The 14,239-nt window shown below is 56.3% G+C and overlaps 6 protein-coding genes across 6 annotated transcripts; 1 reads left to right on the top strand and 5 right to left on the bottom strand.

The window, feature by feature from the left end:
- Positions 1 to 332: 332 nt before the first annotated feature.
- On the bottom strand, positions 333 to 1,625 carry B0I36DRAFT_358658 (uncharacterized protein; the record flags this gene model as incomplete). The annotated part of the gene is made up of 1 exon (XM_046158003.1): positions 333 to 1,625. One exon carries the CDS (start codon positions 1,623 to 1,625, stop codon positions 333 to 335), a length of 1,293 nt encoding a protein of 430 aa, XP_046019548.1.
- A 1,300-nt stretch (positions 1,626 to 2,925) lies between these two features.
- Positions 2,926 to 4,109, bottom strand: B0I36DRAFT_312924 (uncharacterized protein). Its single transcript, XM_046152563.1, has one exon. The coding sequence runs from the start codon at positions 3,921 to 3,923 to the stop codon at positions 3,288 to 3,290; it is 636 nt and encodes a 211-aa protein (XP_046019549.1). The 5' UTR covers positions 3,924 to 4,109; the 3' UTR covers positions 2,926 to 3,287.
- A 660-nt stretch (positions 4,110 to 4,769) lies between these two features.
- Positions 4,770 to 5,440, bottom strand: B0I36DRAFT_358660 (uncharacterized protein; the record flags this gene model as incomplete). Its single annotated transcript, XM_046158004.1, has 2 exons — positions 4,770 to 4,842; positions 4,920 to 5,440. The coding sequence occupies 2 exons, from the start codon at positions 5,438 to 5,440 to the stop codon at positions 4,770 to 4,772; spliced, it is 594 nt and encodes a 197-aa protein (XP_046019550.1).
- An 892-nt stretch (positions 5,441 to 6,332) lies between these two features.
- On the top strand, positions 6,333 to 8,105 carry B0I36DRAFT_371672 (pyridoxal phosphate-dependent transferase; the record flags this gene model as incomplete). Its single annotated transcript, XM_046160033.1, has 4 exons — positions 6,333 to 6,455; positions 6,658 to 7,063; positions 7,244 to 7,973; positions 8,081 to 8,105. The coding sequence occupies 4 exons, from the start codon at positions 6,333 to 6,335 to the stop codon at positions 8,103 to 8,105; spliced, it is 1,284 nt and encodes a 427-aa protein (XP_046019551.1).
- A 157-nt stretch (positions 8,106 to 8,262) lies between these two features.
- Positions 8,263 to 9,944, bottom strand: B0I36DRAFT_232943 (uncharacterized protein; the record flags this gene model as incomplete). Its single annotated transcript, XM_046149192.1, has 6 exons — positions 8,263 to 8,399; positions 8,504 to 8,603; positions 8,675 to 8,781; positions 8,852 to 9,325; positions 9,476 to 9,740; positions 9,840 to 9,944. The coding sequence occupies 6 exons, from the start codon at positions 9,942 to 9,944 to the stop codon at positions 8,263 to 8,265; spliced, it is 1,188 nt and encodes a 395-aa protein (XP_046019552.1).
- A 2,162-nt stretch (positions 9,945 to 12,106) lies between these two features.
- Positions 12,107 to 14,097, bottom strand: B0I36DRAFT_345094 (uncharacterized protein; the record flags this gene model as incomplete). Its single annotated transcript, XM_046156327.1, has 2 exons — positions 12,107 to 12,169; positions 13,261 to 14,097. 2 exons carry the CDS (start codon positions 14,095 to 14,097, stop codon positions 12,107 to 12,109), a joined length of 900 nt encoding a protein of 299 aa, XP_046019553.1.
- Positions 14,098 to 14,239: the final 142 nt, after the last annotated feature.

Consider the following 14,239-nt stretch of genomic DNA (forward strand, 5'->3'; position numbering starts at 1 on the left):
AGGGCGGGGATTTGTAGAGATTCTAGTTCAATACCTTAAGTAGCTTTGGGGGCCGAGGCAAACTGCGGGGTCCGTCGCCCGCCATTGGCTGCGATATCAAAGAAAAGGCGAGTCAACTTTGCATTCACTACCCGGCAGGTTTGTTTACAGCCAGGTTCATTCGATGGGCATTGTAAAACAATCTTATTAGTGCCAGTGAAAAGAATGCAAGAAATTTCAAGAGCAGAAACATGAACAAGCTGTGCAAGCCCAACCGCGATACAGACCAATGCTCTATTTCCGCGCCGCCCAGTGCAATGAGAAACAAAAGAAAGAGTGTTGCCCCTGCCGACCTACACACCAAGTCGTCGAACCCTGATGGTGACGCTGCGACACTTGGCAGCCTTCTGCAACGCCTCCTTGTAGACAGTCTTGTACTTGGCTACCGCAGCCTCGAGCGACTCCTGCGAGTAGACGTCCTTCCAGCCCGGATAAGTCTTGGGGGATATGCCATATGGCACCGAGACACACTCCTCAGCCGCCTCCTTGATCGCTCTCAAGTCGTCGGCGACGCCTTGCAGCTTTTCAATCGTGTCCACGGCCTCCTGGACCGCATTGAGGTCGCCGACAAGCGTCACTGCGTTGGTCATGAACCTGTCGATCTGGCCTTTCATCGCAGCCTCGGCGGCCGCCTTCCACTTGATGGCGTCGTTGATGTTGGCGTTGATTTCCGGCGCCAGAGAAATGAGCGCCTTCTGAGCGTCGGCCATCCGGCCTTCAGCAGCAGCTATCATGCCCTCGGACCATTTCTTGTACTCATTGACCTTCTCCCCAAACTTCTGGGCGTACGCTACAGTCTCGCCAATCTCCTTGACGGACTTGACCTCGTTGAGCACTCCCAGCGCCGCCCCCGAGATATAGGACTTGACAGCCGACTTTGCGATCGCCGATCCGATCTTGCAGATGGCCTGCACCTTGTCGCTCTGCTTCTGGAGCTGGTCCCGCGACATGCCGGCGGCGCACATGCCGGCGAGCTGCGGTCTCGTGCCTTCGCAGCAGACACTGTTGATGCGGTCGAACTCGCAGAAGGGGATGTCGTAGCGCTGCGTCTCGCACTTGGTCAACATCTTGAGCCGGTCGACCTCGCAGGTCCAGGCCTGGTAGAAGGGCTTCCTCTTCTTGCACCTGGCGATGCCGTCGCGGACGTCTTGCTTGCACTTGGCAATGGTGTCGCGCAGCGCTTGCTTGCAGTATGCCACCTGCGCCCGGACGCCCTTCTTGCACCCGTCCACCACGGTCCTCGGGAGCTTGCTGCACAGCTGGGGCTGCTTGGCCACGGCGATGACCTTGGCCGGCAGGCTGTAGTTGCCCACCCATTGCTTGTACTGGGCGTTGTAGGCTTCCTGGCCGGCCGCTTGGGCCTTGGCGAACCAGTACCCTTGGCTCACGCGCCGATCTCGCGGCCTCCTCCCTTCTGGAGCTAGTCCGATGGTTCGGGGCAGAGGGCCAATTTCGATGTCTTGGTTCTCAATCAGTCCTCGCTCAGCGATGAGGAGGTCGGTGTCCGGGTTAGATGAGCCAACCCCTTGACCCAAGGCCAAAGACGGCAGGAAAAGAATGAGGCCGAATAAAGTCGTTTTGAGCATGATGAATGATGGCCAGCGAAAGGGTTTCTGGTAGGAAGGATTGTGGGATTCGTTCCCTTGCGAGGTTCTTTAGTCACTGGGAACAGGTCGATTTATACAAACATCTGTCCGCCTGAGCACTGGGACACCTATATACCAGTTAAGCTATTGTGAATACACCAGTTTGGCGCCGTGGCAGATTTGGAAGATGCGTCTGTCCGCTGAACCTGGCTAGCGAATCAGCAACGACTGCTGGCCTCATTGAGGGAGCCGTGGCTAACGCTTCCATGTTACTTTCCGCTTTGAGTTTGGCACATTTTCTTGTTTCTCGTGGGCGATGCCCCATTTAGGCCTTGTGGTCCCCAATCAAGTCGATCGCCGACAGGGCTGAGAGCCTTTAGGTTTCGCTTCGCACCACCTGATTGGTACTTGGATCCCAAATTGGGTTGTTCTTTCTATAGCACGCGGCGGGCTGGGCTGAACCTCTTTGAACGCCTTTCCTTGGCAGAAACCCATCTGTCAAGTTCCAGACCGCCGGATCGAGAGGGCTGACACTCGTGCATCGTGAGAGCTGAGGATTGCCAAGAGTCGTAAACTTATTATAAAGATTCTTTGCCTCGAGTTTTAGCGAGTACAGCCTTCTTTAAGCATGCCAAGAGTTGTGTGGTGGCTTTCGTGAGGGCTGTGGTGACAGTAGCCCTTGTGGTGGCTTGTATCTTTGACGCTCATGGTGGTGAGCATCAGCCTCGTGACCTTAACCTCTTCGAACTGGAGGCCTTATGGAATGCAGGCGATGTGTCGAATGGTTCAGCTCTCCCAGTCATGGTGGTGGTGGCTATGATTGTCACTGCCGCCAACGTGGTTGAGGTGGTGCGGTGCGTCAGGGCGCCTGAACTGTTGATCAAGGTCGGACATATCACGCGAAAGTACCCCCAGAATTAAGAGCGGCTCCATGCTGTGCTTATTGAGGGGAAAGAGAAGCTGTGCATACACTGGGTGTGAGAAGTGCTCGTCAGTGGTCGTCACGGCCCTGGTTGAGTATGAGACTGTGGTGTTGATAGTGATCATCGGAGATATTCTTCTAGACGCTATCAAATGTAAAGAGCCTGGAGCAATCTAAACTTTGTTGGTGTCTTAATGAGGCAGGTGTCTCTAAATAGCGAGTATTTGGTTTTTGGACTGTCATGCTGCATGGAAGCCTTCCCTGCGCTAGCGCGTTAAATATTCTTTGGGTAAGGTATTGGCCACACCATCAGTTGGCAGTGAGCCAGCCGTCATGCTTCCTGAACTTTGGCGAGCCCCAGCCCATCTTCAGCGCTGCTACTAGAAGAAGAGCATGGATTACCTAAAGGACATGGCTGCAGCGCGAGTGTGCGATAAAGAATCTTTCAGCGTCACTGTTCACGAGTGCACTCTTGGCCACCATCAGAATGCTTGAATCCAAGAACGAGTTCATGGGCGCGACGTGTTCATACACTTGTAAAACATTCCAGATCTTTTTTTCATAGGCTTGATCCTTAGTTGTCTCGTGAAAATGACCAGGGGGTATCTCGCTGCCTTCGCCACGCATATCAAACCGACCGCTCAAACGCCGAACCGCCTTACCAAAACAGCGGCCTGCGCTTTGTCTCGGAGCACTGCAAATCCACCAAAGGTCTATATCCATTTCCTAGAAAGGCCCTATCAAGCCATGAAGAAGATAATCACTGCCGCAGCACCGCCCACCGCAGCCGTCAGCAACCGCCCGGAACCACTTATGCTGCTCGCAGCGCCGCTCTTCCCACCACCAATGTAAATGATGGGCTCGTGCCATCCACAGTGCGTCGTGAGCGCAAAGGTATTGCAGCTCCAGTACGTCGTCTGCATGTATTCATCGCCATACGCCTCGTCGAACGACGGCACTTGTGGCGGTGGCGTAGTTACAGCCGCTGCCGCTGCTGCTGGACCTGCTGCTGTCGCGGGTGCCACTGCCGCGCCTGGCGGCGGTGTAGCTTGTGCGAGGGCGTTCATGGCCCGTACTGTGTCTGGTGATTGGGCCACTGCTGGTGCTGATGGCGGCACCATTTGCAGCATAGACGATTGCGCCGTTTCTTGTTCCTCGCCTTGTATGCTTGCGTCTGTGAGATGGGCCGTCGCCCTGAGTGTCGCAGAGATGGAGCGCGAAGAGGTGACCAGTGTCTTCGTGACCACTGGGCTCGTGGTATTGGTATGGTCCTCGAACTGTGATGATAGCTCCATGCCGATGTTGCCAAATTGAGGCGCAGCCTCAACATTCATGCCAAGGCAGAGGACGGCGAGAAGAAATGTAACACGATGCATGTTGAGTGTGTAATGAATCGTTGCTGATAATAATGTGTACCGCCTTGCTGTCGTGAACTCGTTTCGTCATTAATGCACTGAGGAATGAAATATATGCAGCAAGAATTGTAACGTTTGTCCCACCAGGGGATTTTGAAGTGAAAGGAAGGAAATGATGGTCGAAAGAATCAGAGACGGGCGGCTGGACAGCTGTGGAAGGAAGTGAGTCCCTTATGGGGACAGCTCAAAGCCAGGTCCCTTGCCATGGGTGAGTATGGTAATGTTGGCACATGCTAGTTGACTCACATTCCGGCCCTACATTTGCAGAGCACTGAGTGGGAGCAGACGCAGTGTGAAAGGCTCCTGTCTGGTGTGGTTTGCTCCACTCTGAAATGGTTGGCTGTGGAGGATCGTGGGCGCTCGAGACCCTGCATTAGGCTGGAAGCCACTTTACGCGAGAACAAACCAGTGTTGTAATGGACAAACGCGCCTTGCAACTCGAGTGGTGCTGGGAGGCCATTTGCTGCGTATAGTTGGAGCCCCTTGCCAGCAGGCATGCGCTTTGCACGAGCTAATGAAGTCACTGAAAGAGCCTGAATTGCCCACAACGTCATCAACGAGGAAGTCTTCTGTGACCACAGAGTCACCCACCAACGCGATGGCAGACGATAGTCACGTGCTATCGCACAATTGATTGTAACGAGAAGCCAGAACTCTATAGTCTATTCTTCCGGAAGGAGAACTGCCGGTCTAGGTACGTCAGCATCTAGTCATCCCCACAGCGTACTGACCAGCCCCAACTCCACGGAAATGGCAAGTAAGAACCCTCCGCATCTCAATGATGCCATAACTCCGGTGAAGTCGCCATCAGTTTTGAAAGCTGAAACTGCCCATGCGAGCTGCAGTGCTGTGGTGTGAGTCTCTCGTCACGCGGTACGCACTATAACGGGATACCGGAATGTCATTAGTACCTCTTCCATATGACCAGAGAACCTGTATTCGCAAAATGGTACTCACTCGAAGATGACCTCATCCCCCATCCTCATACCACTTCCCACCCACATATTATGATTTACTCGGTCCGCATACCGCGCGTCGCCCGTCTCCATGGTGATAAAATGCCGCGACGAGTACGCCCGCGCATCGACAACAGCTGGCTGGTTCGGGTCCGCCACCTCGCGAAGCACGTCACGCGGGCCAGTCCGGTAGCCTTGGGATCTGACCTCGATGTACGCGGGGACCTCGTCGTCCGTCTTGAGCAAGTACATGGTGTCCATGCGGACGCTGAACGTGCGCGGGTCAACCGTCTGCGTGTAGTTGCCACCGGTAACCACGGTGCCCGTGCCAAAGGTGGCGCTCCACCGTCCGCCGTCGAGGGACATCCAGTTGCGCTGGCCGACACCGGGAACCGTGCCCAGCGCGATCAGGGGCTGCAGCTTGATTGCCATCCGAAAGTCGAAGGACAAGCTCGGAGCAGGCAGCTGCAGGTCAGGGTGCGGAATGTCACCTGCAATGGCGTATAACTGGTCACTCTGCATAGCGTTCGATGGGTGTTGATCGACTGTGGGCCCCCGAGTTCGGACGCGGGCGCTGAATGAGGATTCCGGTGAAGGGAACGGATGCAGGCTATCGTCAGACGTGTGAGGATGTCTGACAAGGCAGCATCCAGGTGTGCTAGATTGAGATCACACGGGCAGCTAGCAGTGAACGAGACAGGGCCACTTGTCCGAACAAAGTCTGGTACCAGGTCATGGAGTGCAAAGTGCTCAGGAGCGAGAGATGAGGGGCAGCCCAGACAGGAGGAGGAGGAGCTCAAATACGACCCTGGGACAATCAGAAAGAATGCATGTTAAAGCAGCGACATCCTGGCCGCTCCCCACCGCCCCGGGTCTATCAGCCAAGACCAATTGGACGCGAATCTGGTCGTTGCAGAAGTGATGCTTGCTTTGCGAGAGTAGCGCGTGGAATATCCAATCGGCCTCCGATCTGTACGAAATTATAGTGCGCATGGGTTCCCAGGACTGCAAGGGCAGCAGCTCTGCGTTGAAGGCTGGCATCTTGTCCCTCTTCGTTGTTGAAGTATAGTGTAGCAGCATTTCGAGCTAATCCTACTTGAGCATGATCCTTGGTTAGACCATCTCAACACCAAATGCCAGAGATCGAGTGCAAGGGACGTCACCATGCCGCTTCTGGTATGGGTGCAGTGCTTGCCTCCGCAAGGGCGCAGCTTGTCATCCATTCACCCCGCTCGTAAGCTGAGTGAATCATAGCTCCGCGGGGCCGGTGTCGCTTGCAATCTGAGCTGCTCAATCAGTAACATATATGCTCGGCCACGATCACTATCAGGTCAATTCTTCACTCAATCTGGTCACAGACTGTGACGCGACGATTGGTTTTCAGCCTTCTCTCATTCCACAACAGGTCATCAACATGTCTCTCTCCGCGCGTGGAGCCGCTCTGGCTGGACAGCCCGGTCACGGTCTGCCAACTGAGCATACCTTTGATCGCGACACGAACCCAGATGGCCTGATAGCTCCTGCCTACGCCATCAATGTCAGTAATCACTCTGCTGACCTAACCAATGCGCCTCTATCACGAGAAGGGGGGCGCCAAAGTCGTCATATTCTAACCGCTTTGTCGTTCCAGGAAACTGTTTCGGAGAACATAGCCACATTCGCCAAGAGTGTAAGTGTCGTAGTCGAGATTGCTCACAGTATCACTACCTTCCGGTCCTTGCTTACCTCTCTCCTGTCAGATACCGATCAAACGAGAGCACTTCCACTTCGACTGGCCGGCCAACGGCGGCCCAGGGCTACGAGCTGCTCTCGCCACACACTTCAACGACAATTTCCACCCGCACGTTCCTGTGCTCCCGGAGCATATCATTATAGGTGAAGGGGCGACATCAATTGTTGAAATCCTCGCGTTTGCGCTTATGGGCCCGGGCGATGGCGTCCTCATGAGCCGGCCAGCCTATGCCGGGTACAAGAAGGACTTCGCCAAACGAGCTAATGTGAAGATCTGCTGGGTCGAGACGAGCGCGGAGGAGTCGCTGGATCCTCAAGCATTGATTGCTGCGTACGAAAAGGCATTGGCCAGGTCTCACGAGCAGGGGATTGCAATCAAGGCGGTGCTGATTACAAATCCGAACAATCCTCTAGGTATGTGGCCACCACTGCCTCTAATGCTTCAGACCTGTCTCTCCCTGGCTCCTTACTCTGCTGCTATCGCATGACCAACACTGGACGAGGGCAACATATCCCATCCGTGGCGATAAGGCGCTTTGATGCCTCAAAGTTCTTGAATCACCTCAAAGCTGACCGTTTATATCAATGATACAGGGAGATGCTATCCCCGCGCCACCCAACTCGCCATCATGGCCTTCTGCCACGCCCACAACCTGCACCTCATCAGCGACGAGATTTTCGGAGCGACCGAGTTCAGTTCCCATCTATCTCCATCGCCGTCCTCTCCCGGCTCGACAGCCGACCGCACCCCTTTCACATCCATCCTCTCCATTCCGCAATCCTCGACCCAGCTTTCCCTGTCACGACGCCACGTGATCTACGGCCTCGCAAAGGACTTTGGGGCCCCGGGCCTCCGCATCGGCGCACTCGTCTCGCAGTCCAACCCGGAGCTGCTGTCCTCGGCCCACGAGATGCTGCGCTTCCACGACGTGTCCGGCCCCAGCGTGGCCATCGCAACCGCAATGCTCGAAGACCGCGAGTGGTGCAAGGCGCACCTGGACAAGACGCGCCGCGGGCTGGCGAGGGCCTATGAGCACGCCACGCGCGGGCTGGAGGAGCTCGGCATCGAATACGTCAAGGGCGGGTGTGCCGGATTCTTCGTGTTCCTCGACCTGTCGCCGTTCCTGCCACTCGTCGACGAGGGGAGTGACTTGAAAACACAGACAGAGGAAGAAGGCCCGAGTGCTGCGGAGGTCGCGCTCGTGCGGAAGCTCGTCGACCACGGGCTGTATCTTGCGCCTCGTGGCGAGAGCTACGGGAAGCCTGGCTGGTTCCGGTTCGTGTTTTCGCATGAGCCGCATGTCATTGACGAGGCGCTCAGGAGGTACGTCACGCACGATTTCCAGTCTTTCATCGTCGTAAACCGTAGATGGGAGATACCACTACCCTGCCAACCACAAGACAAAGCACTGACACTGCATCGGGTAATAGACTCAAGAAAGTGATCGCGCCTTAAAGGCATGGCTGGCAGAGCAGTATCATACACCACACAGGCAATTTTTCCAAATTCCAGGCATGCTAAAAACGCAAAGCTATGATGTCCTCGAACGCTCCCTGATTGAGCTGTCCCCTGTGCATTTTAGTTTTTGCAAAACAGTATAGGGGGCCCGATGCTATAACACGGTCCAACCCCACGCCGTCATGAGCTGGTACTGCGTTTTCCGCGTCGGCCGTCCGTGGATGAGCTCCGTCTTGCGTAGAATGTCGAGCATGGCCTCTTGCGTAGCCTTGTCGGTGAATATGTCGCCGACTATGTGCGCGATGTTAGTATCACTGCTTGTATACATGTGGGGTGCAGGGCTAAAAAAAAGAACGTTTCGGGGCACAAGGAACGTAGGCAACAGCGGGACTTACACATCGCAATACCCATCGACGCGGCGTGCATCGCGGGACCTGCCCAGTGGTTGCATGTGCCCACGCCACAGAGCTGGCGGACGTAGTGCATGATTTGTCGCTGGAGAGGTGTGGGGAAACAATCAGTTTCAGAGCTCGCTTGCTTTCACTCATGCAGAAAATTGTACTCACATCTGACGCCTCCATCATGGTCCTCCGCCTCGGCCCTACACGAGGGATCTTTGGGTCGAACCTCAGCAGGAATAACCTTGCCAGGGTGTGATTTTGGATGCCAATGACTGCACAGTAGGGCGTCAGCAAAGAAACCGTCTTTGAGTAAAGACAGGACTTATCGAGAAAGCAACTCACTGTGGCAGCTCGAATAGAACCACTTCTCCGGAAACCTCCCAACGCCACCATCCTCCGCCCCCGCGCCCTCGGCGACCTCGTCTTTGGCGAAGTACGGCTCGAACGAAGCAGGCCGTGTGTCCTCCCACATCATGCACCGCTCGTACAGCTCTGCCCACGTCCGCTCGACCACCACCACATTGGCCCCCGCCGCCAAGCCGGGACCACCACCGCCGCCAAAGCAGAAGTTGAGCACGTCGGCCAGCAGGACGACGGCGCGCGTGGACCAGGTGAAGTCGTCGGCGGGCTCGAAGCCGCGGTCCGCCTGCTCGAGGTCCGCCTTGACGGGGGACTGCGACATGACGGCGCTGTAGATCTCCTGGCGCACGCCGACCCAGTACGACGCGGCGCCCAGGCTGCCGCGCACTTTGCGCAGGTCGCGCACCTTGAGTGTCCGGTGGATGCCGCGGAGGTAGTCGTCGTTGCTGTCGTCGCCTATGTTTTGTGCCAGATGTCACTGATTAGCCTGGTGCTCTCTCTCCTGATGACTTCGCGCGCGGAGGCGCCAAAAGGATGGAAATTAGAGTGGGAGAACGCCCGATGGAGGGCCACAGGCAATTATTTTCAAGCGAAAAGAGAACGCACCACTCATCTCCTCCAACATCCTCAGGATGATGGACGTCGCAAAGATATTCTCCTCCGAGTCCATGTCCGTGACGCGGTTCATCATGGGCACGAGCTGCCGTATCGACTCCTGGTGGTACCGCGTCGCGAGCAGGGGGTCGTGGTGCGTCGTCTCGCACAGGTGGCGCGCCGCGATGGCAAAGATGGCCTTGAGAAGCGCGGTGCAGGTGAGCGCCCGCTCGGGCACGATGACCTCAAAGCGCTTCATGGGGTCGCCGCCATCAAGCTGTTTGGATGAGTACACAGCATGTCAGTATATTGCTGCTAGTATGAGAGACAGAACAAGGGGTCGCAATTATGGGACGATTGGAGACGGAATCCTTACGCAAGCGGCTACTGTCTGGGTATAATGCCGGAAGAGTTGGGCCTCGATGCCTGTCATGGACGGATATATTGGTGCTTTCAGCGTCGGCGTGGGCGTAATGGCCATGTGGTCCAGTGACGGCGGGAACTGGAACCCCTGTTCTTCGGTCTTGAGCACAAAATTGAATGCCGCGGGGCTGCTGACGAGCATTATATCGCTCTGGGGGACAGCCTGCGCGGGCGATAGGCCCTTTGGCGTGTCGAAGTTGATGAGGTCGTCGAAGATGTCCTCCATGATGTCGAAGTCATTCGAATTCGATTGCTTCAGGTCAATCAGAGCCGGTGGTGACGAGTCTGAGCTGGACTCGTGGAAGTCTGGCAGCGGCGGCGTGTCGTGGTCTGGTAGTTGTTCTTGTTGTGGATCAAGGTTGGGTATTGACCGGACTGGATAGATCATGATTTGCTCGTCTGGGCGGGGGCTGCCATCTTCCAAGAGGATATACTCTGAGGCAATGTCTGTGCTCTCGTCGACGAACGATACTACCAAGGGTTAGGATGGGCTGTATGGGTAGGATACGGCGCAACAAGGGAGACAAGCATACACTTCTTGGGGACCTTGAGCCATTTCTGTGCATCATTATAGTCTCCTGGCACGGAGAAAAGATGTGTCAGCACCATGCTGTGAGTCCAGCGCAGGCAAGGCTCCAACATACCGGGGGTTAATCGAACCCGCAAGGGTAGGTGACAGTCGAGGCCGAGCTGGGCACAACGACGACAACGAGGTTCGAGCTTGTCGCACTTGACATGGCTCTGTCTACATTCCTGACTATACTCGATGACAATGAGGGGACTCGGTTAGCATTGAGGACGGGGCAGCCAAGAGGCGGAACGACCAACACTCGCAAAAAGCAACGAGCAGGGACAAAGGGACTGGCATGCATGCACGTACCAGGGTACTTGACGCTTTCGAGAGGCCATAGTAGACCCCCGAGCAGTGTGAGAGGGCATGATGGGGCCCTTTGGGGGGACAATGCCTGTGAGACCAGCCGAGCCGAACCCCCCCTGGGAGTATTGCCTTGTGGGAGTACGATATGTAGGTGATCCAGGGGTCCGACAGTCGGAGGTCCTCTGCACAAGCGACACGGCTCAGGCCGCAGGCGGAACCGCGGCAGGCGGCGTGCCTGGAAGAAGCGAGAAGAAGAGAAAGAAGTAGAAAGGCACAGATGAACGAGCAAGGTCAGCGCCAAGTGGAGCACAGCCCGGCTGCCTGGTATCTCGACGGGAGCAGTGAAGATGCGCGCAGGCAGTATGTGTGTGTGTGTTGTGTGTGTGTTCTGGGGAGGGCGTTCCGGGAATCTGGGGTTCGGGACGTGGAGAGGGAAAATCTGGGGTTCTGGAAGGAAGACGCAGACTTCTCTCTCTGGCGGCGGTGGACGGTCAGCGACTCAGCCAGCCAGCCCCTGACCCCACGTTTCCCGGGGGGCGGCGAAGGGCTGAGAAGACCAGGTGAGCCTGCGAACTCGGCCGGGCAAGCGTCAGTCACGGTCACGGGGCCCCGGATCAATTTCGGTTTAATAACTGGGGCCATCGTGTGGTCGGAGCAGACTAAAATGCCTCTTTTTGCTTGGCTAGCAGCCCTGGGGGCCCATGAAAAGTGGATGCATCCCCAAAGGTCGAGAACACCATGTCGTGTTAGCTCTGGGGTCCCGAGGGCTGATCCCCCGGTGGAGAGTGCGGGAAGAGAGGGTCCACGACGATTGTGGCCCGGCCATTCTTGGTCCTGAGATCAGCGTTCCACGCAGGGACGCGACATCCGTAAGGCTCGTTCTAGAACTTGTGCAACTGCTCTGGACTAACAACCGTTGATCTGCGTGGGGCTGCTAAATCAAGCCATGGCTGATGTGTCGTCAACCGCCCAAAGCGCGGGCCAGGACTCGAGGATTCTTGCCAACGCCCTTTGCAATAAATGGCGTGTTTGCAGCAACTAGGCGACGGGCCATTTGACCTCGTCTGCTGTTCATTCGGGCTTGTTTCGCGAAAATGGCGCCCTAGAACACTTTCCGTATGGGCTTACAGTTACGATAAATGCACGTACTTTACTGATCGCCGGGAAAGCGTTATTCCCGTTTGGCATCACTAAGACGGTGGCTGCAGCAGCGTGATATTTTCCACCAATCAGGAGGATTGCATTGTCTTTAGTGCCTCCGAGTGCGCGCATGAACATCCAGAACTTTTTATATCCATGCGTCCCCAGCACCCAGCTCTGCTCCTGTGATGCGTCAATCGTACTCAAGCCAGAAACAGACCCCAGCCGCAATGAGGTCCAATGTCGGGCATTGTCAGACCGGATGTCTATGCACAGGTGGTCGGTGTACGCACTCTCACACCGCCACAAACTCATCAGGGACTTTCGTCGTCTGTAGCAGCCAAGATTCACGTTGAAAGACGCCGGCAAGGATTCTGAACGGAAAACGGAAAACTTTGAAAAGTCTCGTGTGAGCATATGTCGCGGAAGAACGAGGCCCCAATCTCCTTCAAGGGCCTGCCGTATGTCAGCCAGGCCCTTTTGGAACCGAGAGGGAACGCCTCGACACCTAAAAGCCCGTTCGCACGTAACTATGCGGAAGACCATCAGCGAACGAAGAGTGCTCGTCTCTAAATCATGGATAGTGTGAGATGCTTGAATTGCAGATGAAAATGCGACGGCCCAGAGAGCGATGCATCGTGCAAAGGCTATGGGTCCACGATCGTTTAGCGCATTGGAAAAGAAAAAGTCATTTTGTACGAGTATATAGACGGCCCATGGCAATTACAACAGAGACATTGGCAAGGACTGCATAGTCTGGATAATCTAGCTGGAGCACAAAGGGGTCAAGTTACCCAGCCCAAGACCGAGCCCACACGAGGTTGGCAAGATGGGTACCTGCACCAAATATAACCATTGACTGCTTCACTGTGCGAATGTGGCCAACGATGTGAGATAACAACCAATAGTATTCTCTACCTCTTGGCAGTTATTGCATGGCAACCTTCCTGAAGGATTATGATATGCAGGATAGGATGACCGAGGCTTGAATATCGGAAACACGGCGCCAAAAAAGAAATCGCAAATCGTCACCCAAGCAAATAATGTCCGTATGCAACAGCCCCATCGACTAGAGCCTAAAATGGAAGGTAAACTAAGCTCGCAAAAGCCCCCTCGAGACGAACGCTCCTCCAACTACTCATTTCACCGTCCACTAACTCCCTTGGAACGCAGTCCACCGCCCAGCCTCGACATCCTCCCTGATCAACTCCTTGCTCCGCGCCGGCCCAACCTCGCCAAACCTCCCCGTCTCCTCCAGAAACTTTTCCTCCTCGGTCGTGCTCCCCCTCGCGAGCGCCGCGTTGCGCCACGGGTACCGCCCGAACCGCCTCATGATCGGGTAGTGCACGTCAATCACCGCGCAGCGCAGGAGCGCAAACTCCTCGACGGTGGCGAAGCGCGGCAGGCCGCGGCGAAACCACGCGCTGAAGGCGTGCGTCTCGTCGGCAACGTCGTCGTATGGGGGCCGGAAGAATGGCGGGCTCTCTGTGCCCGTGCAGTGCTGGATGGCGGCTCGGCGCTGGGCTAGTATGGCCTGGAGCGCATCGTGCCGAGTCATGTCCTCGGAGTGGTCAGCCGCGGTGAGGACCAGGGCCGTGATGTACAAGTACTCTTGGAACGTGTACCCGGCGTTGGCCCAGTGGCCCCTGCCCTTGTCGTCGCCGCTATCGTCATCGTCACCGTCGTAGTTCAAGAACCAGTCCTGCGAGAGCAGCACGTCGTACACGAGCGCCTGGGCCACGGGGTCGAAGAAGTGCGCGACCCAACGGGCGTCGGTCCCGGGGCCGGAAGAGGCGTACATGCGCGGACACTGGTCGAGGAGCATCACGAGGGCGACGGCGCGCGGGATGTATGCCCGGTCTAAAAGATCGGACGGCAGGACGGGATACCGGGACGATGCTTCCGGGGCGGGAGCCCGCGATTTGGTGGTCGCCGGCAGCATGGGATCGATGAGCAAAGAGAGCAGGGTGTCCGGGTCGGGCCCATAGTTCTGGCTTAGTGCGCGGAGGATGGGCACCGTCAGTTGACGCAGTTTGGAGTCGAGATCCGGAGGGAGGCCCGGTTGTGACCACAGGGTGGCTTGGGCGAGGACCTGGTCTGGGTCATTGGCAGTTGGTGGGAACCGCAGGCCAAAGAGCTCGTCGAGTACCTCGGGTCCGAGGATGACGGACAGCTCAGAGCGACTGTCTTCCATGGCTTTCGCTGGTCCTTGGTGACTATGTTTGAACGAGATGCTCGTATGGCCAGAGTCCCGCAACCTCCAGAGGCGAATGAGGGGTTGTATAGCGCAGTTTGCTCAGTTTCTCCAAACACCGGCCCACATGGCTTAGCAATCA

Source organism: Microdochium trichocladiopsis (genome assembly GCF_020744255.1).
Source record: "Microdochium trichocladiopsis strain MPI-CAGE-CH-0230 chromosome Unknown B0I36scaffold_1, whole genome shotgun sequence".
NCBI classification, from domain to species: domain Eukaryota; kingdom Fungi; phylum Ascomycota; class Sordariomycetes; order Xylariales; family Microdochiaceae; genus Microdochium; species Microdochium trichocladiopsis.

Bases quoted from the DNA above. Each gene is read 5' to 3' on its own strand.
- B0I36DRAFT_312924 (XM_046152563.1), bottom strand. From the start codon at position 3,923: ATGCATCGTGTTACATTTCTTCTCGCCGTCCTCTGCCTTGGCATGAAT.